Below are 25,579 nucleotides of genomic sequence, written 5' to 3' on the forward strand. Positions count from 1 at the left end.
AAGGCCAGGATCTCTTCTCTAACATCCCACAGTGCACGGGCGTTGGGGGATGCTACTGAAGGTCTCCGCAGGCCTCCAAAACACTCACAGGCAACAGGTCAGCCACCCCCTGTTCTACACTCATAATATGGTTTCCCCATTTCTGAAATCTTTCATGACAATAAAGACTTGTGCTACTTCTGAAGCTCTTTCCATGTTCCAAGCAGTTCTATGGTTTCTCCCCTGTGTGACTTCTTTGATGCAAAGTGAGAGAGGAATTTCTAGTAAAGCCCTTTCCACATTCCAGGCATTCATATGGCTTCTCCCCAGTGTGAATACTTTGATGGGCAGTGAGTTGCTCTTTCCTACTGAAGCTCTTTCCACATTCTAAGCACTTATATGGTTTCTCCCCAGTGTGAATTCTTTGATGAGAAGTCAGATTTGTCTTCTGACGAAAGCTCTTTCCACATTCTAAGCACTTATATGGTTTCTCCCCAGTGTGAATTCTTTGATGGAAAGTGAGTGCTTGTTTCCTGCTGAAGCTCTTTCCACATTCTAAGGACTTATATGGCTTCTCCCCAGTGTGAATTCTTTGATGGGCAGTGAGTTGCACTTTCCAGCTGAAGCTCTTTCCACATTCTAAGCACTTATACGGTTTCTCCCCAGTGTGAATTCTTTGATGCAACATGAGAGAGGAAAATCTAGTGAAGCTCTTTCCACATTCTAAGCACTTATATGGTTTCTCCCCAGTGTGGATACTTTGATGGGCAGTGAGTGCTTGTTTCCTGCGGAAGCTCTTTCCACATTCTAAGCACTTATATGGTTTCTCCCCAGTGTGGATACTTTGATGGGCAGTGAGTGCTTGTTTCCTGCGGAAGCACTTTCCACATTCTAAGCACTTATATGGTTTCTCCCCAGTGTGGATACTTTGATGGGCAGTGAGTTGCTGTTTCCTACTGAAGCTCTTTCCACATTCTAAGCACTTATATGGTTTCTCCCCAGTGTGAATTCTTTGATGGGCAGTGAGTTGCTCTTTCCAACTGAAGCTCTTTCCACATTCTAAGCACTTATATGGTTTCTCCCCAGTGTGGATACTTTGATGGGCAGTGAGTTGCTGTTTCCTACTGAAGCTCTTTCCACATTCTAAGCACTTATATGGTTTCTCCCCAGTGTGAATTCTTTGATGGGCAGTGAGTTGCACTTTCCAACTGAAGCTCTTTCCACATTCTAAGCACTTATATGGTTTCTCCCCAGTGTGAATTCTTTGATGGGCAGTGAGTTGCTCTTTCCAACTGAAACTCTTTCCAAATGCTAAGCACTTAAATGGTTTCTCCCCAGTGTGAATACTTTGATGGGCAGTGAGTTGCTCTTTCCAACTGAAGCTCTTTCCACATTCTAAGCACTTATATGGTTTCTCCCCAGTGTGAATTTTTGATGGAAAGTGAGTGCTTGCTTCCTGCGGAAGCTCTTTCCACATTCTAAGCACTTATATGGTTTCTCCCCAGTGTGAATACTTTGATGGGCAGTGACTTGCTGTTTCCTACTGAAGCTCTTTCCACATTGTAAGCAGTTATATGGTTTCTCCCCAGTGTGAATTCTTTGATGGGCAGTGAGTTTCTGTTTCCTACTGTAGCTCTTTCCACATTCTAAGCACTTATATGGTTTCTCCCCAGTGTGAATTCTTTGATGGGCAGTGAGTTGCTCTTTCCAACTGAAGCTCTTTCCACATTCTAAGCACTTGTATGGTTTCTCCCCAGTGTGAATTCTTTGATGCAAAGTGAGAGAGGAATATCTAGTGAAGCTCTTTCCACATTCCAAGCATTTATGCAGTTTCTCCCCAGTGTGAATACTTTGATGGGCAGTGAGTTGCTCTTTCCAACTGAAGCACTTTCCACATTTTAAGCAGTTATACGGTTTCTCCCTAGTGTGAATTCTTTGATGGGAAGTGAGTAGACATTTCCATCTGAAGCTCTTTCCACATTCCAAGCATTTATACAGTTTCTGCCCAGTGTGATTACTTTGATGGGGAGTGAGTTGGTTTTTCCTACGGAAGCTCTTTCCACATTCCAAGCACTTAAAAGGTTTCTCCCCCGTGTGAATTCTTTGATGGCAAGTCAGATGTGTCTTCCGACGAAAGCTCTTTCCACATTCCAAGAACTTATATGGTTTCTCTCCAGTGTGAATTCTTTGATGGCAAGTCAGATTTCTCTTCTGACGGAAGCTCTTTCCACAATGTAGGCATTTATATGGTTTCTGCCCGGTGTGAATTTTTTGGTGGGCAGTGAGTAAGTGTTTCCAGCGGAAGCTCTTTCCACATTCCAAGCACTTATATGGTTTCTCACCAGTGTGAATTCTTTGATGCAAAATGAGTGATTGTTTCCTGAGGAAGCTCTTTCCACATTCTAAGCACTTATATGGTTTCTCCCCAGTGTGAATACTTTGATGGGCAGTGAGTTACTGTTTCCTACTGAAGCTCTTTCCACATTCTAAGCACTTATATGGTTTCTCCCCAGTGTGAATTCTTTGATGGGCAGTGAGTTGCTCTTTCCAACTGAAGCTCTTTCCACATTCCAAGCACTTATATGGTTTCTCCCCCGTGTGAATTCTTTGATGGAAAGTCAGATGTGTCTTCCGACGAAAGCTCTTTCCACATTCTAAGCACTCACATGGTTTCTCACCAGTGTGCATTCTTTGATGCAAAATGAGACTTGCCTTGCAGCTAAACCTCCTTTCACATTCCAAACATTGATATGGTTTCTCCCCAGTGTGAATACTTTGATGGGAATTGAGTTGGTGATTCCAGCTGAAGCTCTCTCCGCATTCCAAGCATTTATATGGTTTCTCTCCGGTGTGAATACTTTGATGGGAAGTGAGTTGGGTTTTCCATCTGAAGCTCTTTCCACATTCTAGGCACTTATATGGTTTCTCCCCAGTGTGAATTCTTTGATGGCAAGTCAGATGTGTCTTCCGACAAAAGCTCTTTCCACATTCTAAGCACTCACATGGTTTCTCACCAGTGTGCATTCTTTGATGCAAAATGAGACTTGCCTTGCAGCTAAACCTCCTTTCACATTCCAAACATTGATATGCTTTCTCCCTTTTCTGGTTTTTGTAGTGGGCTTTACACTTTCTTTTAGAATTGAGACTTTTTGAACAATGAAAATATTTAATTCTTCTCATTCTTTGATCTGTTTTTTCTTGGATGGCAGTTTTATGGTAGCCATTGCCGTAAGAAGCGCAAGATTTATTCCTCCTTTTCTCTTCTGCTTCAGGATTCCTTCTCTGCTCTTCCCTGTTTTCAGATCTGTCTCTTTCCTGTCCCTCTTTCCCACATAGTTCTTCCTTCCTCTTGGCTTTCCATTCCTCACCTTCTGCAAAGAAGAGAGAACCTGATAAGACCATGAGGGAAGAAATGGATCCTCAAATCACTGAACAATCCCAAATAACATTTGTGATGAAGGAAGAATTGACAGGACTTAGATGAAAGACGGATCTTGCTCCGGGTTGAACAGTCTCTGTTGTCTGGCATTCACTGACAATTGGAGTGATACGGATTGTTGGATTTGGACCACGGTGATCTGGGTTCAGCTCCCAGTCAGAGGTTAATCCCATTGGGTGGTCCTGGGCCAATCACTCTCATTCGGCCTAGCCTACAAAGTTGTACAGATAAGTAAAACAACCACAGATATTCTCTTTGGAACTCTTTGGAGCAAGTGAAGTGAGAAAAATTTGATTTGATTTGGATTCCTGCATTGAGCAGCGGGTTGGATTTATTGGCCTGATAGGCACCTTCCAATTCTACTATTCGACGATATTCTACTAGGGTGCAAGAAGAGGGCTTGAAATGCTGAAATTTAGGAACTGTGAAAAAAAATGGGTAGGAGGGCATGTACACAAACACACACACTCATCTGTGGACAAATTGCGGGAGGGGTGGCTCTGCAGCATCCAGGTTCCTTTTCCTACAAGGGTCCAGCAATCTGTGGAGCACACCATGATGGCTACCCCAGTCTTAAAACAGTCCTCCTCTCCCCCAAAGAGTAGGATGCACTGCCACCACTCTGCTCCAGGTCTAGGAAAAAGGATGAACTAAGAGGGGAGCTTTGGATGTGTCCTCCCAAAGCCCAAAATGCCAAATGTTGCACCTAGTGGGCTATATTAGAAACTCAAATGGAGCTCAGCTATGCTGTTTTAGCAGTTGGGGAAAACTTCTAGTGAGAAATTCCACTGAATTGGACCATCATTTTAGAAGGGCATAACTAGAGATCTGTGTTCAGACAGAATAGATGGCTGTCATATAAGTTTATCTGGAGAAGATTAAGAATCCCAGTTGAAGTAGGTGGCAGTACGTCAGAATATTCGGGTGCATTAAATATAGAAATATGGAATTTGAAAACAGATATTATGACCGATACCATGGACCACAAAAAAGACAAATAATTGGGTGTTAGAAGAAATTAAACCAGAACTACCATTAGAAGCTAAAAGGATGAAACTGAGGTTATCATACTTTGGACACATCATGAGAAGACATGATTCACTAGAAAAGACAATAATGCTGGGAAAAACAGAAGGGAGTAGAAAAAGAGGAAGGCCAAAGAAGAGATAGGATTGATTCCAGAAAGGAAGCCACAGACCTGACCTTACAAGATCCGAACACCGTGGTTTATAACAGATGCTACTGGAGGTCGTTGATTCATAGGGTCGCCATAAGTCGTAATCGACTTGAAGGCACATAACAAATTACATGGAGGAACCTTATGATGAAGAACCAGAAATTATAGAATGTGAGGTGAAAGCTGCTCTTCAAATACTTGGAAGAAACAAATCACCAGGAATAGATGATACCAATAGAGTTGCTACAAACTACTGAGACTGAATCTGTCCAAATTTGAACAAACATTTGTCAACAAGTATGGAAAATTAAACAATGGCCCACAGACTGGAAGCGTTCCATATACATCCCAATTCCAAAGAGAGGGGATCCCAGGGAATGCAGTAATTATCGAACTATTGCCTTAATATCCCATGCAAGTAAAGTAATGCTCAAGATTCTACAACAAAGACTCTTCCCATATATGGAGCGAGAAATGCCAGACATCCAAGCTGGATTTAGAAAGGGAAGAGGCACCAGAGATCACATCTGAAACATACGTTGGATAATGGAAAGGAGCAAAGAATTTCAGAAGAAAATCACCTTGTGCTTTATAGATTACAGCTTTGATTGTGTAGATCATGAAAAACTATAGAATGCTTTAAAAGAAATGGGGGTGCCACAGCATCTGACTGTCCTGATGCGCATCCTATACACTGGACAAGAGGCTACTGTAAGGACAGAATATGGAGAAACCGATTGGTTCCCAATCAGAAAGGATGTGAGACAGGGGTGTATTTTATCACCCTATTTGTTTAACCTATATGCAGAACATATCATACGGAAAGCAGGATTGGACCAAGATGAAGGAGGTGTGAAAATTGGAGGGAGAAATATAAATAATTTAAGATATGCAGACGATACCATACTACTAGCAGAAACCAGTAATGATTTGAAACCAATGTTGATGAAAGTTGAAGAGGAAAGCACAAAAGCAGGACTACAGCTGAATGTCAAAACGACCAAAATAATGACAACAGAAGATTTATGTACTTTAAAGTTGACAATGAGGACAATGAATTTAATGAACTTGTCAAGGATTATCAATACCTTGGCACAGTCATTAACCAAAATGGAGACAATAGTCAAGAAATCAGAAAGCGGCTAGGACTGGGGAGGGCAGCTAGGAGAGAACTAGGAAAGGTCCTCAAATGCAAAGATGTATCATTGAACAGTAAAGTCAGGATCATTCAAACCACTGTATCCCCAATTTCTATGTATGGATGTGAAAGTTCAAAAGTTACAAAACTGATAGCAGATAAGAGAAAGATCAACTCATTTGAAATGTGGTGTTGGAGGAATGCTTTGTGCATACCATGGACCACGAAAAAGGTAAATAATTGGGTGTTAGAACTAATTAGAACTGTCACTAGAAGCTAAAATGATGAAACTGAGGTTATTATACTTTGGACACATCATGAGAAGACGTGATTCACTAGAAAAGACAATAATGCTGGGAAAAACAGAAGGGAGCAGAAAAAAAGGAAGGCCAAACAAGAGATGGATTGATTCCAGAAAGGAAGCCACAGACCTGCCCTTACAAAATCTGAACAGGGTGGTTGATGATGCTATTGGAGGTCACTGATTCATAGGGTCGCCATAAGTCGTAATCTACTTGAATGCACATAACAACAACAAGAAAACAAGTTACGTCTGAACAGGGGGCCTTACCAAGACAGGACAAAGTCCCACAAATCTCCTCCATGACTTCGCTATGCAGAGCTCTCTGGTCAGGATTCAGCAAAGCCCACTCCTCTACCGTGAAATTCACAGCCACATCCTCCAAAGACACTGGATCCTAAAAGAGAAACAATACATTTTGTCATCATAGCAAGCAAAAAGATTATCTCCTACCTACATGGAAAACATAGTTAAGGTGAGGTGGCTAGTCATTGTTCTAAGGACAGAAACCTTCTTAAATGGCATTTACAGCTTTTGTTGAGGATGGCTTTGGGAGACGCAAAGGAGGAAAATTCATTCAGACCCATGGACAGAGAGGCACCCAGGCTGCCCCCAGGCTCTCCCACTTCCGAGTCTTTCCCCTACCTGATATGGGGCGATAGCAAGAGCTTCTCCTCCACCAGAAAGGGGAGATGACTTATTAGGTCTCACTGACATCATTCCATTACCTGTGAAAAAGAAAATGGGCCCAAAAGCCTGTAATATACAGTACGCTATTCTCAGAGGTTAAAATATATGTGTCTAACTGCATGAGGGTCTTATCAGCTGAGTGAGGTATTTATTCACAATTTATGTTTCTGTTGTGCGATAAAACATCTCCTCATTTGAGCTCTAAGCCAGAAATCAAAGTGATGGTTCCCACGTAAAAAATCATGATGTAAGTGTGAGCATTTCTGAGCTGTGGAAAAAGCTGGAGACGAGCATGGAAAATGTTGTTTCCGACATATGGCGACCATATGAATAAGGTTTTTATGGTAAGAGGTATTCAGAGGAGGTTTACGATTGCCTTCCTCTGGGGCTGAGAGGCAGTGACTGCCCCAAGGTCACCCAGTGAGCTTCATGGCGGTGTGGGGATTTGAACCCTGGTCTCCTAGGTCGTAGTCCAACACCTTAACCACTACACCACCCTGGCTCTCGGAGACAAGAGTAAAGGAGTCAACATCAACAGAGAGAGACCAAATGGAGATACGGCCCATTCATCCTTACCAGAAAGGGGTCTTGCTGACATGATTCCATCCCCTGTGAGAAAGAAAATGGGCCCCAAAGCCTGTAATATACAGTATGCTATTCTCAGAGATTAAAATATATAGGTCTAACTGCATGAGGGTCTTATCAGCTGAGTGTGTTTCAGGTATTTATGCACAATTTATGTTTCCGCTGTGTGATAAAATATCTCATTTGAGCTCTAGGCCAGAAATCAAATGATGATTCCCATGTAAAACAATCGTGATGTAAGTAGGAACATTTCTGAGCTGTGGAAAAGGCTGGAGACAAGAGTGGAAAATGGAAATGGACTTCCTTCCAGTTGTTTCCAACTTATGGTGGCCCTATGAATAGGAGGTTTACGATTGCCTTCCTCTGGGCCTGAGAGGGAGTGACTGGCCCATGGTCACCCAGTGAGCTTCAAGGCATTGTGGGGACTTGAACCCTGGTCTCCCAGGCCATAGTCCAACACCTTAACCACTACACATTGGCTCTCGGAGACAAGAGTAAAGGAGTCAAAATAAACAGAGAAAGATATGACCCATACATCCTTACCCAGAAGCCTCTTCCTGGTGTCCGATGGAGTCCTCTCTGCCTCAGGGAAATCAGTTCCTATTTCTGCACACAGACCCTTTTCCTGAAACAGCATAATAAGAACTCATATAATGGGGAGCAGGATGAGAAGAGTGAAGGAGAAACCTCCCCCCAAGCACTCTGGCCCCCAAATAATTTGGGGCCTAGATGAAGGAAAAATGGATTTCTTTCCTTATATTCACACACAACAGGCATTAAGGCAGACCTGTGTGCAGGGAAGGTAGAAAACGGTCAAGCTCACTTTGCTGCAAATTCCTTAACATCTCTCCGTGCCCAAAAATAGCTAAAGCATGACCGCGGATCATTAATCTGGTATTGTTTTACTATTTGATCTTGAGAGTGAGGTTTCTGATCTCTTCTATTATAGAACAATGGTTTTAGCTAAAGGAAATCTTTATAATTATAATGGTAGAAAAGGAGATAGGAATTTTAGCTTGATACAGATTTTATAATGGCATGATGTATTTCATAGAATAATTAAGAGTGTTCTGGAGGTAAGGGGTATTCTGGGATGGGCTGCCTTCTACATCCCTCTGTGTTTGATGGAGAGTGGCTAGGCTCAGATTTACCTTTCTCCCTTTTTTTGTTCCCTAATCATTCTTAATATTATATTATGTGGCCTTCAGCTATAGTATGGTGATTGATATAAAATTAATCTTTCTCTATAGCAGTGTAGTAATGAGCGGAATGTTCACCTAGACTTTTCCAGTCACTTTAAGAGGAACCAAAATTGGCCTTGCATCATGGAATTGTCTAAAGGAACATGCCGTTATGGATGTCCTATGGATGTTCCTGCCCAGCTTGGCTGATCAGAAACCATGATGGGAATGGAATGCATAGGACAAAATCATCACTAATTATGACAGTAGAATGGTGAGATCTGAAAAGGGGGAACAGATTGATATTAATCTGAGGAGACAACTACACAATAAGATGGGAGTTATCTACTTGATTATAAATATACATGCATTCATTTCAATAAAGCTATCTGGTTGGTTGGAAATATTTCAAGAGAGAAGAAACTGTTATGTTACATAGGGAAAAACCTGGAGGATTGGTTGATTTCTGTCACATGCTGTAATTGTACTCTATAAAGTATCTATGCACACTACAGTTCTTTACAGTTCCTTCCAGACTTTCTGGGGGCTGTCCCTGCATATGCTTGTATATTTAATAAAGGCCTACCTTCTTGCTTTAAGCCTGTGTCTTTAATTTACTGAAAGGACCCCCAGCAAAGATCCTACAGGAGAAAATAAAAATGTCTCCATCAAGAGGACTGACAGAGGCAAAACCCAGAGGAGTATCTGATATAGAAAAGGAAGGATAGACGCAAACCCCTTAGAGATACTTGCTATCAGGGTAGCCAACAACTCCTCTCAGCCCCACACTCCCTCACCCAGCTCTCCATCTCTGGGGGCAGGACAGCTAGGAACTGCTCCAGGATCACCAGGTCCAGGATCTGGTTCTTTGAGTGTCGCTCTGGCTTCAGCCACTCACGGCAAAGAAGGTGGAGTCGGCTGCAAGCCTCTCGGGGCCCCTCAGCTGCCTGGTAGCGGAAACACCGGAACTGCTGTAGCTGCACATCTGAGCTGAGAGGGTTCTCCCCCAAGATCTTCTGCACGTTTCCCCCCAAGAATTCCTCCGCACAGGTCCCAGTCTTGAGTGCATCAGGGCCAAGTCCTGCTTCAGAGGTAGGTGGGTCTTGCTGTTCCATATTTCATCTCTTGGTCTTTCACGGGGTCCTCATCCCTTCTCTGCTTCAGGGAATTGTTTTCTGCCTTCTGAGGCCACGTTCAGAAGGAGCAGGTCCACTTATTCTATGAGCGAAGTCAAATAGGGATCACTATGCCCAGGCCGAAGGCTTACAGAGCAGGAAAGGTGCTGGGTAAGAATAGTCAAACATGAGGATTATTGTTTCTACCATATAACCTTTGATAAAAACCCAATGATGGGGCCTACGTCTTCCTTTGAAGATGGATCGCTGGATGGCTGACACATCTCTGACAGCAGCTCCAAAGGGCCCCAGGAACCAGCATCATCCTCATTACCCCCTTATTCTTAATTAAAAACAAGCTAAAGGGGAGACCCTTTCAGAAGACAGGCTGTAGCTCAGTGGTAGAGCAGCTGCTCTGTACACACAACGTCCCACTTTGAATCTCCAGGTAGGGCTGGGAAAGACTCCCTGCCTGTAATCCTGGAGAGACTCTGCCAGTCAGTGCGGACAATACTGAGCTAGATGGGACAATTGTCTAATTCAATATAAGATCCTATACTCCCTAACTTATCTCTGAACTTTTACAAGCCTCTCCTGGAATACAGAATTTTGGTTTAATTGTGAATGAAATACGTTATTCCTTTCATCTCTTGATAGATTTGCTTATCTTTAGAACTGTCCCCCTTCAGAGTTAAACGTGAGCTATATTGTTGCATATTAAATTAAATTGGAACGCTGCAGTTCCTGGAGTTTATGACCTGGTTGTGATAAGGAAATGGAAAGATCTTTGAGTATAATGTGGTGGAAGAAAGCAACGAATCTACATTTTTGGGATTGTCATCATAAATTAAGGAAGAACTGACTTTACCTTCACCTCAGCAGGCATTGAGTGATGGGATATGGATGCGGGTGGGGGCTGCCCTGTCCTGTAGGCTCTCTTCACCTATTTACCCTTTTAATAAAACACGGTTGTTCACTTTCAGTCGGGGTCTTCCGAGTTTGATTCCTTTGATGAAAAGATTGCCAATTTTCAGTAGCACTTTCTATTCACACTTAAAGGTCCCTTCTGTATCCCAGGGGTTACTTGCCTAGATGGGCACATGTGTGATAACACCAGTCAGTGTGTGAATAACGGGGGCATTGATAGGCATACTTTCAATTGCCCCTTAATTCAAAGTGGTGTCCTGGCCTTGCAGGGGAGGGAGAGGTAGCTCTCCTCCCTGATTTGGATGGATCAGCTGAACAGGCCTCCTGGGCGCCCTGCTCTGTGAAAACCTTTCCACCAAATGTGTAAAGGCAGAGGATGCTCACAAGATTTCAGAGGGGGCCACCCATGCAGTGCTTGGGTACTTACCACCAAGTGAGAATGAAAGGGACTTTGAACAGAGGAGCTTTTGCTCTGAGGGATACAGCCCCCCTCCCCCAGGATTCCTTTTCTGTCTAGCCATTAAATTGAGGTCATTTATCGTCTAGAAATAGAAGAGGACAACAAAAAGGGAAGAACAAGAGCCCTATTCCAAAAGATTAGAGAAATGAAAGGGAAATTTAAATCTCGAATAGGGATGTTGAATAATCACCAGGGGAACACACTGACGGACCGAGATGAAATAAAAGGAAGATGGAAACAATACACTGAAGAACTCTATAAAAGAGATGCCAGGATGACAGATTCATTCATGGAGGAACCCAATGATGAAGAATCAGAAATTTTAGAATGTGAGGTGAAAGCTGCTCTTAAAATTCTTGGAAGAAACAAATCACCAGGAACAGATGGCATACCAATAGAGTTGCTACAAGTTACTGAGACTGAATCTGTCCAGATTTTGATAAAAATTTGTCAAGAAATATGGAAAACTAAACAATGGCCCACAGACTGGAAGTGTTCAATATATATCCCACTTCCAAAGAAAGGAGATCCCAGAGAATGCAGTAATTATCGAACTATTGCCTTAATATCCCATGCAAGTAAAGTAATGCTCAAGATTCTACAGCCAAGGCTCTTACCATATATGGAGCGAGAAATGCCAGACGTCCAAACTGGATTTAGAAAAGGAAGAGGCACCAGAGATCATATCGCAGACATACGTTGGATAATGGAACAGACCAAGGAATTTCAGAAGAAAATCACCCTGTGCTTTATAGATTACAGGAAAGCCTTTGACTGTGTAGATCATGAAAAACTATGGAATGCTTTAAAAGAAATGGGGGTGCCACAGCATCTGATTGTCCTGATACACAACCTATACCCTGGAGAAGAGGCTACTGTGAGGACAGAATATGGAGAAACCGATTGGTTCCCCATCGGAAAGGGTGTGAGACAGGGGTGTATTTTATCACCCTATTTATTTAATCTGTACACAGAACATATCATACGGAAAGTGGGATTGGACCAAGATGAAGGAGGTGTGATAACTGGAGGGAGAAACATCAATAATTTAAGATATGCAGATGATACCATACTCTTAGCAGAAACCAGTAATAATTTGAAACCAATGCTGATGAAAGTTGAAGAGGAAAGCACAAAAGCAGGACCGCAGCTGAACGTCAAAAAGACCAAAGTAATGACAACAGAAGATTTATGTAACTTTAAAGTTGACAATGAGGACAATGAACTTGTCAAGGATTATCAATACCTCGGCACAGTCATTAACCAAAATAGAGACAATAGTGAAGAAATCAGAAGAAGGCTAGGAATGGGGAGGGCAGCTGTGAGTAGGGTTGCCAGGTCAATGGCCTGAGACTGATCCTGTATCTTTAGGAGAAGAGAAAGTCAGCCAAGTGCAGGTGTTCTTGCAACTCTGTAATGGGAAAAACCACATGGTGGAATTCTACCTCCCCCCTCCACAACATTTAAAGATACAGAAGACCTCTGGGAGGCTGGGCCTGGCAACCAAGAGGTCTTCTGTATCTTTAAAAGTTGTGGAGAGGGGAGGGAGAATTCCACCTTGTGGTTTTTTCCCATTACAGAGTTGCAAGAACACCTGCACTTGGCTGACTTTCTCTTCTCCTAAAGATACAGGATCAGTCTCAGGCCAAGAACCAGGCAACCCTAGCTGTGAGAGAACTAAAAAAGGTCCTCAAATGCAGTGATGTATCACTTAACACCAAAGTCTGGATCATTCAGACCATGGTATTCCCAATCTCTATGTATGGATGTGAAAGTTGGACAGTAAAAAAAGCGAGTAAGAGAAAAATCAACTCCTTTGAAATGTGGTGTTGGAGGAGAGCTTTGTGGATACCATGGGCCATGAAAAAGACAAATAATTGGGTGTTAGAACAAATTAAACCAGAACTATCATGAGAAGCTAAAATGATGAAACTGAGGTGATCATAGTTTAGACACATAATGAGAAGACATGACTCACTAGAAAAGACCATAATGCTGGGAATAACAGAAGGGAGTAGAAAAAGAGGAAAACCAAACAAGAGATGGATTGATTCCATAAAGGAAGCCACAGACCTGAACTTACAAGATCTGAACAGGGTGGTTTATAACAGATGCTACTGGAGGACGCTGATTCACAGGGTCGCCATAAGTCATAATCAACTTGAAGGCAGATAACAACAACAAAGTCTGATATACTGCTTCTGTATAAGGAAGCTCCACTTTCCACTCATTGTACCAAGGTCCTGCCTATCTTTTTTCTTCCGTTTTATTTGCTTTGTTTATCTGTTATTATGGCGGATGTTCTGACGGGGGATCCTGAAGGGTCACAGAACAGAGGCCACCTCCTTACGGGATGAGGGTCTCCCTTGCTGTTGTGGGCTCTCCAGCCGCTCCTCTGCCTTCACCGGGGGGGGGGGCTCCAATCTGGGGTCTCCCGCCCCCTCCTGGCTCCCCCGCCCTGCAGCTCCTCCCCTCGGCCCTGGGACTCCCCTTCGCCCAAATGCACAGCAGGGACAAGGGGCTTACCAGACCCCAGAAGGCGCCACCGACGCTGCAGCGCTGCTGCTTCTGCTGGTGTTTAACGGCGAATTAAACTGCGCTCTTGACCAGGGAGCCACTTTCCTCCAAGGGAAGATTCCGGCAGGAAGTGACGTCAGAGGGAGAGGAGCCGCATTTTCTTTGAAGCCTCCCGCACGTTCTACTCCTCTCTTTCCTCTCTAGGAATCTGCTTTCGTTTATTTTAACCCTCACGAAGTCAAGCACCCTGATGATCTCTCAAAGCGGGAGCCGAGGAGGACGGAGACATTGTGCAGAACAGGGGAAGACACGGAGCTCCTCTGTATACTGAGTCAGAGCACTGGGCAAATCTGGTCTTTGAATACAGAAATTTGTTCTATGGGAATTTTCCTTGAGTTTTGTTGGGTATCTGCCCATTTAGGGATATTGGGGGATGACTTGGCTGAGTTAACCGCAAAGGCTGTTTGGCAGCATTCAGCTATTGATGTATAATAAATTAATAATAATAATAAATTTTATTTGTTAGTCGCCCATCTGTCCGACTTAACGGACACTCTGGGCAACTTACAGCAAAAATACAATATAAAACAATATACAATAATCAAACATAAACATCAATCCATCTACAATTAATACAATATAAAAACCTAGCCCACCCCAAGAATCCCATAGGCCTGCCTGAATAACCAGGTCTTTAGGGTTTGGCGAAAGACCGTCAGGGAGGAGGCATGACAGAGGTCAAAAGGGAGCAAGTTCCAGAGGGTGGGGGCCATGATTGAAAAAGCCCTCTCTCTGGTCCGCACCAGCCTAGCTGTTTTCACCGGTGGGACTGAGAGAATTGTAATTGTTTAGCCACCACTCGTTCTATCACCTTGCCCAAGAATGGTAAGTTAGAGACTGGGCGAAAGTTGTTCAACTCTTGGGGATCCAAGGAGGACTTTTTCAAAATAGGTTTTATCACTGCCTCCTTGAGAGCTAATGGCATTGCACCCTCTTCCAAGGATGCATTTACCACTGCTCTGATCCCCTTGCCCAGCCTTTCCTTACAGCTCATAACAAGCCATGAAGGGCAAGGGTCAAGCAAGCGACTGGCTTCACAGTAGAGAACACCTTGTCCACTTCATCAGAGAGAAGAGGCTGAAACCGATCCCAGCAGGCCGGAATGCAACTGGCCGCCTCTGGACCACTATCTGTAACCACGGCGCAGGAATCATGTCCTTCAGGCGATAGATTTTTTCAGCAAAGTGTTTCGCAAATGTGTCACAGGAGGCTTTTGAATGTTCCATCGGTTCCTGAGCAACTGGACCGACCAGGCTTTGGACCACTTGGAACAACCTCCTGGGACAACACTCTGCTGACGCAATAGAGGCAGCGAAGAACTGCCTCTTTGCTGCCTTTGTTGCCCGCTGGTAGGCCGCTATTGCTGCTCTAACCAGTGTCCGATCGTCTTCAGCACAAGATTTCCGCCACCGGCGTTCTAGTCGTCTCACCTCCTGTCTCAGACCGCGTAACCCCGGTGTATACCAGGGTGCGGTCTGAGTTCTATTCAGGGGGAGAGGACGTTTCGGGGCCACCCGGTCTATTGCCCTAGTGATCTCCCTATTCCACTCCATCACCAGGGTGTCGACCGGGTGTCCTTCAGACAGCTCCAACTCTCCCAGCGCATTCAGGAATCCTTTAGGCTCCATCAGGCGTCTGGGGCGTATGCTTGCCTTTGGTACAGAGTGAAGTTAATTGCTGTCTTAAGAGGAAAATGGTTATGGAATGGCAACATCGGTGGGAATCTGGCACTACGGGACGTAGGGTGTTTTGCTTCCATCCAGTTTTGAGCGATTTCCGTATTTTCAATCAACTTGGTCGCGTACGACAAGTTTGTTTACTATGCGTTTTATCGGGACATTGTGCAGTCCGTTACAATATTTTTTAAATTGGGCGAGTGAGTTCGGATATTTGTGATGTTTGTGGGGAGTGTGAGACGAGAGACCATTTTTTATGGAATTGCCTGCGATATATAGATGAGAGGCAAGTTTTTTATTGGTTTGCTAGTTGAAAGGTGTGTGGTGTGCAAGTGAGTTTTTCCTCTGTCGTTAGTAGGTGGCGGTAATAGGGCCTGGTTGGCCTTGCTTCGCCATGAAACTTCATTCGAAGAAGAAAAAGAAGAGGGAGCCGAGGAGGAAAGAGGCACTGCAGACAGCAGAGGAAGACGGGGAGCTCCTGCCCTGTACGGAGTCAGAGCACTGGGGTCCATCTAGCTCAGTGCTGTCTGCACTGGCCGGCAGCAGCTCTCCAGGGTTTCAGGCAGGAAGTCTCTCCTAGCCCTCTCAACGGTTTCAGAGGAGGCCCAGCCCTCCTTGGAGATGCCTTTGGGGAATGAACTGTGGCATGCAAAGCAGCTGCTCTACCCACTGAGCTGTGGCCCATCCCTGGGGGTTTGGCCTCTCCTGGGGGCTCAAACTCCCAACCCCTGAATAGTTTGAGGGAGCTGGCAGAGAAGGCTCCAAACATCTTTGGCTTGCGTGAGAAGGGAACATGTGATGATCTAAGTTGCTGTATCTGGAAGATGAATGGAACCGGAAAGCCAAGTCAGTTCAGCTATTTTTGTCAGTTAGAGAAAGTTAAATGCAGTTAAAACAGAAGGAAAGAAAAGGCCTGCACGGAAGAGCAAGAGGCGTGTGCCCAGCGTATGGCTTTACCATTTATTTATTTGATTTATATCCTGCCCTTCCTCCCAGTATAGACCTGGTATGTAGTCTAAAATGATGCTCTGAAAGCCTGAGACGCCATCAGTTTGCCTTGTATTGAGGGATGATCCTGCCTGTAAATCTCAATTGGATATAATGGAGGTCCTGTGAACGGGAATTAAGAGGGAAAGAACTCTAAATCCACCTGCTTACTTTGTACACTGAGCCGCGCAGTGTCAAACGCCCAGCCGTCAACATATAAGCACAAGCAAGACCCAAAGTGTAAGAAAGGTTCCATAATGGCCCTATAACAGTAAACCCACCCCCCAAATAGCACTCTGCACTGGGAGCACTCTGCTCCCGGTCCAGGAAAAAGGATAAACTAAGAAGGAAGCTGTGGACTTGTCTTCCCAAATGCCAGAATGCCAAATGTTGCACCTTGTGGGTATATTAGAAATCAGAATGGAGTTCAGCTATGCCGTGTTAGCAGGAGGCCACATTTTAGTGAGAAATTCCAAAGAACTGCATTTAAAGAAATACAGTGACTTGCAAAAATACTCAGACCTCTGACCTATGCTCTCATTTTATTGAATTGCAAATGGTACATTGTAATTTCATCCTGTATATTTTATTTTGGAACACTGAAACTCAAGTTCAATTATTGTAGGGTGACATTGGTTTTATGTTGCAAAATATTTGTAAGAAACATAAAAAGCTGGGCCATGTATCATGCATGAGTATTTAGCCTCCACATATTAATATTTGGTAGAGCCACCTTTCGCTGCAGTAACAGCTTCAAGTCTTTTGGGGTAGGTATGGACCAGCTTTGCACAGTGTCGGAGTATGGCCATTCTTCTTGGCAGATTTGCTCCAGGTCGTTCAGGTTGGTTGGATGTCACTTGTGGACCGCAATTTTCAAAGAGCGCCACAGATTCTCAATAGGATTGAGATCAGGACGTTGACTGGGACACTGTAGGACATTCACCTCAGTACTCAGGCCTCTGATCAATGCTCTCATGTTACTGAATTACAAATGGTACATTGTAATTTTGTTCTGTGTAATATTTATTTTGGAACACTAAAACTCAAAATCACCAGCACCTTGAATCGAGCTTGGAAGCATACAGGCAGCCAATGCAAGCAGGCCAGAATCGGTTTTATATGTTTGAACCGTTTAATTTTCCAACTAAAGCCCTTTCCACATTCCAAGCTTTCATATGACTTCTTACCAGTGTGAATTCTTTGATGGGCAGTGAGAAAGGCATTAGTATTGAAGTTCTTTCCACATTCCAGGCATTTATACGGTTTTGCCCCAGTATGCCTAGGTCCATCTGGAGCAAGGAAGCGCCAATTCCCACCAATGTCCCCTCCCACCCAGTTCACTGTGGAAAAAAACCACAGTGAGCTCCGCGGCTCGTCTTTAAACTGTACAGCATTTCTTACTAACGTATTATTGTCGTGCTGGAGGGCAAGGCTTTCCCCCACCAACATGCTGGTTGGAGTTTACAAAGGAGGAGAAATCACTTCACATGTGTGTGTATATATATCCTCCTCCTCCTCCGCCCTGCATGCAATTCAACCTCTACCAGCGTCCCTCCTGCTCAGTACAGGAAAGCTGGCTGAGGCGGGGGAAATAACGCCGGTGGGCAGAGGTGCTGCTGCTGCACTGGGAGGCGGAAGGGTTTGCTCTCTCGGGGAGCAGCCGCTGTTGGTGCTACAGGCACTCGCAAGCAGTTCTGTGCAGGTGGCAACAGTGAGGGGGAAAGAGGCCTTTTGAAAGTCATGCAGTCGGCTGCGGAAACAGAGGGACCCGGGTGGGATGCACATCCCCAAAAAGAAAGGGACGAGGAGCCTGCACAGCCCATGACAACTGCACCACTGTTGTGGGTGGGTTGAGAGGCCTTCTTCCTCTGCTCATTCTTACAGGGTCAGCTTGCTTGCCGTGAGTGAGTGGGGCGGCGGGAAGGGTGACTTAGCCTGTGCCTGCTTTTGAGACGGGCTCCTGCCTCAAAAGAAGCTTATTCAGATATATCAGTCAGTTTTTTCTTTTTTTTTGACTGATTAAACTTCTCCCGGGTAGGGAGAAACGAAGAGATTAACCTCAAAGCCTATTTTTGTTGGGACAACCAGATCTCATTAATTTATGGGACGAGGTCCAGCCGACGAAGGTGGGACGGATTTTCAACAGCAAGCTCTATCTGATAAAGCGAACGTACATCTTATCTTCTAAGAGAGAACGCACTAACAGGCAAGCACCCTTCTTTCTATATTTTTCTTTTACTTGACTTAAATTGTTGCTGTTTAAAAGAGATTTGCCAGATTGATCGGTTTTTGACATCTCACTGGGGAGCCATAACTTCTCTCTGCTACGCACTAATTAATAGCTTATCTCTGTTTTTGTTGCAAAAAGCTGTCCTGGATTTGCATTCTAAAGATATACACAGAAGAGGGATTTCTATTCCAGATTTTTATTTTGAAGAATATTATATTGTCTGAGACTACTCTCTTTTTGGTCTATTTTATTTTGACGAATCTGTTTCTTGACGACTGCCATTAATTGTTTCGATCCTGGGAACTGCATTTTGTTTACTTAACTATGGAGAGATAAGGCTGTCTGCTCTGTTTATACTGTGATGTCACCAAGTTTGGAGTATTAACCCAATTGTTGCTGAAATAAGAAGTGGTTTTCCTATATTTTTCTTTCAAAATGGCAATTAAGAAAGTGGCTGAGAATCTGGAAATAACTATGTTTCAGAAAATAATGGATGAGATTGAGATAACGAAACAAAACCTGCGACAGGGTTGTAAGGAGCTGAAAATTGAATTGAGTAAAATGACGCAGGAGATTAAAGATATAGGGGTCCCTGTGAGAGAGGTGACCCTGGAAGGGGTCCCTGTGAGAGAGGAGACCCCGGAGATTGGAACAAACGTGGAACAGGAAAAAGATTTGGAGTCTATGGACTTTAGAAATAAAATCTATTGTTTGGAGACACAGGAGATTAAAGATATAGGGGTCCTTGTGAGAGAGGAGACCCTGGAGACTGGAACAGGGGTCCCTGTGAGAGAGGAGACCCTGGAGACTGGAACAGGGGTCCCTGTGAGAGAGGAGACCCCGGAGATTGGAACAAACGTGGAACAGGAAAAAGATTTGGAGCCTATGGACTTTAGAAATAAAATCTATTGTTTGGAACTCAATGTTATCTCTGAAGAAATTAATGAAGATTCTAGAGATAAAGTTATCAATGGCATGGATAATCTTCTGGACTGGAATGATGTGATGGAGCCCAATATAGAGAAAATCTATGGAATTAACTGCAGCCATGTGACAATGGAAAAACTTTTAAGAGATGACCCAGTGTATTTTGAAAAAAAGAACAGAGATATGATTTTACAGCAGTATTTCAGCAACCTATTCAGAATGGATGGCAAGAAAATATTTGGGATAGAGGTAATTCCCATCAGACTCTTACTATATGACTATGGCTTTGACAGCAAGATTATTATGGAATACTGATAATGGAAGATTGGATACTGAAATTACTGGACTTAACAAGACTACTGAAGATGGAAGATGGAAAATGGAACTAATAGGGATAATAGAACAATGGCTACTGAAATTACTGAACCTAACAGATTCTGATGTGATGGATTAATTGAAATGTTTATTTTGACTATGGTTATGACAATAAGATTATCATAATTAGTAATGAGATGGATTAATCGATATGCTTATCTGGAAAAAAAAAATTGATAGATATATTTCTTAAAGAATTGAAACCTCTCTTTGACTTTTTGTGGAAAGAATAAAGTAATGTTTATGAGATTTGATGATTAAGTAAGATAACTATTGGAGGAAAGTGATTTTATAATATGACTTAAGAGACAGGATTGTTATATATTATAGACTTATAACTGATCTGATCTTTGACAAATGGGAAGTCAATATTTTACTCTTTATTTTTTATTTTTATTTTTATTTTATTTTTTTTTTGTTTAACTATTTTTGATTTTGTTTTTTGTCTTTGAATGTTTTATGATTTCGTCTTGTATGTTTTATGAAAATTTGAATAAAAATTATTGAAAAAAAAAAAAAAAACCTGAAATGACAGGGGCGTTCAGCACAAGGCTATCTTTTTTCTAGACCACATACAAACTAACTTCTTTGAAACAATGAAAGCTGTCTTGGCTACCTGCTGGTCCTTTTAGAAACAGACCCTTTTGTCCTACCTGTTGAAGGCCCAGGCGCTTAGGTGTCCAAAATACATTTCCCCTCCACATTAGTGGGTTGTGCTTGATGGGATGTATTCAACCCTGAGTGTTGTTCTCTCCCCTTCATTAGTATTTCTTCCCTGACCACCGTAAGCTCTAGAAATCTGAGGTCCATTGTGGGCATGAATTTATTTTGTTAAAAAACACAAGTTTTTCCAATTTATCAGATTTGCACAAAAAAGTCGTAAAACTAATACGTTGGTTGCACCCAACTTTCACCTCAGAGTAGATGCAGTGAAATTAATGGACATGACAAACTCAGGCCCCTTCATATTAATAGTTCACAGCTCTTTCTGGTTCCACCTCAGCTAAAGAGAATGCAACCAGCAGCACCAACCAGGGAGCAGTGGATTGCATCTGTATTTTTATTTTAGGATTTTCCCAAGATTGGGAAAATCCGAATTCACTCTACAAAGAAAGGGCAGATGGGTTCTGGTTGAGGGCAGTGTCACCTGAAAAGATCACACAGAGGAAGGCCAGGATGGCTTCTCAAACATCCCAGAGTGCAGGGGCATTGGGGGATGCGACTGAAGGTCACAGGCAACAGGTCGGCAACCCCGTTCTACACTTATTATGGTTTCCCCATTCCTGAAATCTTTCATGACAAAAGGGACTAGAAGCTCTTTCCACATTCCAAGCAGTTCTATGGTTTCTCCCCAGTGTGAATACTTTGATGCAAAGTAAGAGAGGAATTTCTAGTGAAGCCCTTTCCACATTCCAGCCATTTATATGGCTTCTCCCGAGAGTGAACTGTTTGATGGGAAGTCATATGTGCCTTCTGACGGAAGCTCTTTCCACATTGTAAACACTCATATGGTTTCTCCCCGGTGTGAATTCTTTGATGGGAAGTGAGTACGTTTTTCCAGCCGAAGCTCTTTCCACATTCTAAGCACTTATATGCTTTCTCCCCAGAGTGAATACTTTGATGGGAAGTCAGATGCATCTTCTGACGGAAGCTCTTTCCACACGCTAAACACTCATATGGTCTCTCCCCGGTGTGAATTCTTTGATGGGATGCGTGTATGTTTTTCCAGTTGAAGCTCTTTCCACATTCTAAGCACTTATATGGTTTCTCCCCAGTATGAATTCTTTGATGGGCAGTCAGATGTATCTTCTGACAGAAGCTCTTTCCACATTCTACGCATGCATATGGTTTCTCCCCGGTGTGAATTCTTTGATGTAGAATGAGTATGTTTTTCCAACCAAAGCTCTTTCCACATTCTAAGCACTTATATGCTTTCTCCCCAGTGTGAATTGTTTGACGGGCAGTCAGTTGTGTCTTCCGATGAAGCTCTTTCCACATTCTAAGTACTTATATGCTTTCTCTCCGGTGTGGATTCTTTGATGGGGAGTGAGTTGCTCTTTCCAGCTGAAACTCTTTCCACATTCCAAGGATTTATACGGTTTCTCCCCAGTGTGATTACTTTGATGGGCAGTGAGTTGCTGTTTCCTACAGAAGCTCTTTCCACATTCTAGGCACTTATATGGTTTCTGCCCGGTGTGAACATTTTGGTTGGCAGTGAGTAAGTGTTTCTAGCAGAAGCTCTTCCCATATTCCAAACATTTATACAGTTTCTCCCCAGTGTGATTACTTTGGTGGGCAGCGAGTTGTTGTTTCCACCTGAAGCTCTTTCCACATTCCAACCACTTATATGGTTTCTCCCCAGTGTGAATTCTTTGATGGCAAGTCAGACGAAAGCTGTTTCCACATTCTAAGCACTTATATGGTTTCTCCCCAGTGTGAATTCATTGATGGAAAGTGAGTGCTTGTTTCCTGCTGAAGCTCTTTCCACATTCTAAGCACTTATATGGTTTCTCCCCAGTGTGAATTCTTTGATGGGCAGTGAGTTGCACTTTCCAACTGAAGCTCTTTCCACATTCTAAGCACTTATATGGCTTCTCCCCAGTGTGAATTTTTTGATGGAAAGTGAGTGCTTGTTTTCTGCTGAAGCTCTTTCCACATTCTAAGCACTTATATGGTTTCTCCCCAGTGTTAATTTTTTGATGGAAAGTGAGTGCTTGTTTTCTGACAGAAGCTCTTTCCACATTCTAGGCACTTATATGGTTTCTGCCCGGTGTGAACATTTTGGTTGGCAGTGAGTAAGTGTTTCTAGCAGAAGCTCTTCCCATATTCCAAACATTTATACGGTTTCTCCCCAGTGTGATTACTTTGGTGGGCAGCGAGTTGTTGTTTCCACCTGAAGCTCTTTCCACATTCCAACCACTTATATGGTTTCTCCCCAGTGTGAATTCTTTGATGGCAAGTCAGACGAAAGCTGTTTCCACATTCTAAGCACTTATATGGTTTCTCACCGGTGTGCATTCTTTGATGCAAAATGAGACTTGCCTTGCAGCTAAACCTCCTTTCACATTCCAAACATTGATATGCTTTCTCCCTTTTCTGGTTTTTGTAGTGGGCTTTTTTACACTTTCTTTTAGAATTCAGACTTTTCGAACAATGAAAATATTTATTTCTTTTTCTTCCTTGATCTGTTTTTTCTCGGATGGCAGTTTCATGGTAGCCACTGCCCTGAGAAGCGCAAGATTTATTCCTCCTTTTCTCTTCTGCTTCAGGTTTCCTCCTCTGCTCTTCCCTGTTTTCAGATCTGCCTCTTTCCTGTATCTCCTTTCCACATAGTTCTTCCTTCCTCTTGGCTTTCCATTCATCATCTTCTGCAAGGAAGAGAGAAACTGATAAGACCATGAGGGAAGAAATGGATCCTCAAATCACTGAACAATCCCAAATAACTTTTGTGATAAAGGAAGAATGGACAGGAATTAGATGAAAGATGGATCTTACTCCAGGTTGAACAGTCTCTGTTGTCTGGCATTCACTGACAATTGGAGTGATACAGACTGTCAGATTTGGACCACGCTGATCTGGGTTCAGCTCCCAGTCAGAGGTTAATCCCATTGGGTGGTCCTGGGCCAATCACTCTCATTCGGCCTAGCCTACAAAGTTGACAAGGTAAATAAAGCAACTGCAGATATTCTCTTCTGAACTCTGGAGCAAGTAAAGTGAGAAAATGAAAAGGGGAGGCTCCATCCTCCAGTGGCAGAGAAAGTCCATTGCAAGGAGAAGGTCCCAAGGTGAATCCCCCACTTCAGCAGTTAAAGGACCTCAGAAAGTGCTGTCAGATGTGCTGCCTGTAAGAGCAAATACTCCTGGATTAGTTGGCCAATGACTATGGCAGGGCTGCTGAGTCAGACCTCTGGGATTCTAACATTGTTCTCATCTATATTTGTATTTCTTGTGACTCTTAAAGTTTCTTTGTGCTGATTCATGTACTGCTGTTTTGATTATGTTGTGATTCTAGCATCTTGTATAGATCTCAAACCATTTTTATACTCCTTGTGAATTTTTGTTCAGAATAAGATGGATATGTACATCTTTGAAATCAATAAAAATAGACAAATTGTCTTTTTCAAAAAGAACAGAAGGAATAAAAAGGGAAGTGGACTCGCGCTATATGTTAAAAATATATATCCCTGCACAGAAATACAGGAAGATGAGCTTGGTAGTTCCACCAAGAGTATCTGCATTAAAATTAATGGGGCAAGTAATAAAAGGAATGTGGTGCTTGGAGTCTACTGTCGACAAGCCAATCAAGGACAAGACCAGAATGTATCTTAATGGCCTACTAATGCAGGCAAACCGCTTAGCTTACAGCGCGCTCAGGAGCATGTCAGATTAGAGATGTGACGGAAGGGTTGCCATCACTCATCAAGCCCACCAATAGGTATCCCTTTCTCCTCATCCATATGGAAACAAACAATACTGCCAAACAGAGCTCTGAAGAAATCATGTCAGACTTTGAAGCTCTGGGAAGGAAACTCAAGGACTTTGGGGCTCAGATAGTTTTTTCATCCATCCTTCCAGTACATAGCAGAGGAGTAGAAAGGGAAATAAAAACGTGTGAATGAATGGCTATGAAGGTGGTGCCGACGTGAGAGATTTGGATTCTGGGACCATGAGCTACGCTTCCTGGAAGATGGACTGCTGGCAAGTGATGGGTTGCATCTCACAAGGACTGGGAAGAATGTGTTTGGCCACAGCATGGAGGGCTTTAAACTGAATCGTAAGTGGGAGGGAGATGTAATCTTGGTGGTAACGACTGATGAAGGCTTGTGCACAGTAACGGGAACAGAGAGATCGGCTATAATAGGGCCCAGTAACAATCCTCAGAAAAACGTAGTAAGGAAGCCAAGCCATAAATCACATGGTCTTTGATGTCTGTATACTAATGCGCAGAGCATGGGAAACAAGCAGGACGAACTTGAACTCTTAATACAGGAGGGTAATTACAACTTGATAGGTATAACTGAAACTTGGTGGGATGACTCCCATGACTGGACTATAGCAATTGAAGGATATAACTAGTTCAAAAAGACAGAAGGAATAAAAAGGGAGGTGGAGTCTCACTATATATTAAAAATATATATCCCTGCACAGAAATACAGGAAGATGAGCTTGGTAGCTCCACCGATAGTATCTGGATTAAAATTAATGGGGCAAGTAATAAAAGGAATGTGGTGCTTGGAGTCTACTACCGACCACCCAATCAAGGAGAAGACGAGAATGTAACTTTTGCAAAGCAAATTGCCAGTGTTTCGAGGAGGCATGATGTAGTAGTAATGGGGGACTTCAATTATCCCGATATCTGTTGGGAGACAAACTCTGCCAAACACAGTCCCTCAAAGAAAATTCTGACTTCTGTTGGATATAACTTTCTCCTACAGAAAGTGGAGGAAGCAACCAGAGGATAAGCTATCCTGGACTCGATTCTAGACAATAGAGATGATTTGGTGGATAAAGTGGCAGTTACGGGAACACCGGGGGGAAGCGACCACACAATATTTGAATTCTTGATTTTAACAGAAGCAAAAGCTGAGAGTAGCCATACACGCACCCTGGACTTCAGGAAAGCTGATTTTCATAAACTCAGAACAATTGTAAGTACGGTTCCATGGCAAGTGACCCTTATGAGAAAAGGAGTCTATGATGGGTGGGAGTTTCTAAAAAAGGAAATTCTAAAAGCTTAATGGCAAGCAATTCCAACAAGGAAAAAAGGGGGAAAACAGCAGAAGAAGCCAATGTGGCTTCACAAGAAGCTTAGAGA

General features: G+C 43.1%; 1 protein-coding gene and 1 pseudogene across 4 annotated transcripts in view; both read right to left on the reverse strand.

Annotated features, from left to right (window-relative positions):
- LOC133381469 (zinc finger protein 850-like) overlaps window positions 1-13,623 on the reverse strand; it is a 32,278-nt pseudogene extending 18,655 nt beyond the window's left edge.
- LOC133381443 (zinc finger protein 570-like) overlaps window positions 1-25,579 on the reverse strand; it is a 44,470-nt gene that overhangs the window by 3,828 nt on the left and 15,063 nt on the right. The window contains exon 3 of one of the 4 annotated variants that reach the window (XR_009761676.1): window positions 20,288-23,132. Coding sequence is in view for 3 of the 4 variants with exons in the window: in XM_061620568.1 (XP_061476552.1) it covers window positions 21,103-21,762 (660 nt within the window). In the remaining variant the exon portion in view is untranslated. Of the gene's footprint in view, window positions 1-20,215; window positions 23,133-25,579 lie in introns of those variants that run through there. The other 3 variants (XM_061620568.1, XM_061620566.1, XM_061620565.1) reach the window with 3 other exon arrangements.

The sequence above is a fragment of the Rhineura floridana genome, chromosome 3 (assembly GCF_030035675.1).
Source record: "Rhineura floridana isolate rRhiFlo1 chromosome 3, rRhiFlo1.hap2, whole genome shotgun sequence".
In the NCBI taxonomy this organism is placed as follows: Eukaryota; Metazoa; Chordata; class Lepidosauria; order Squamata; family Rhineuridae; genus Rhineura; species Rhineura floridana.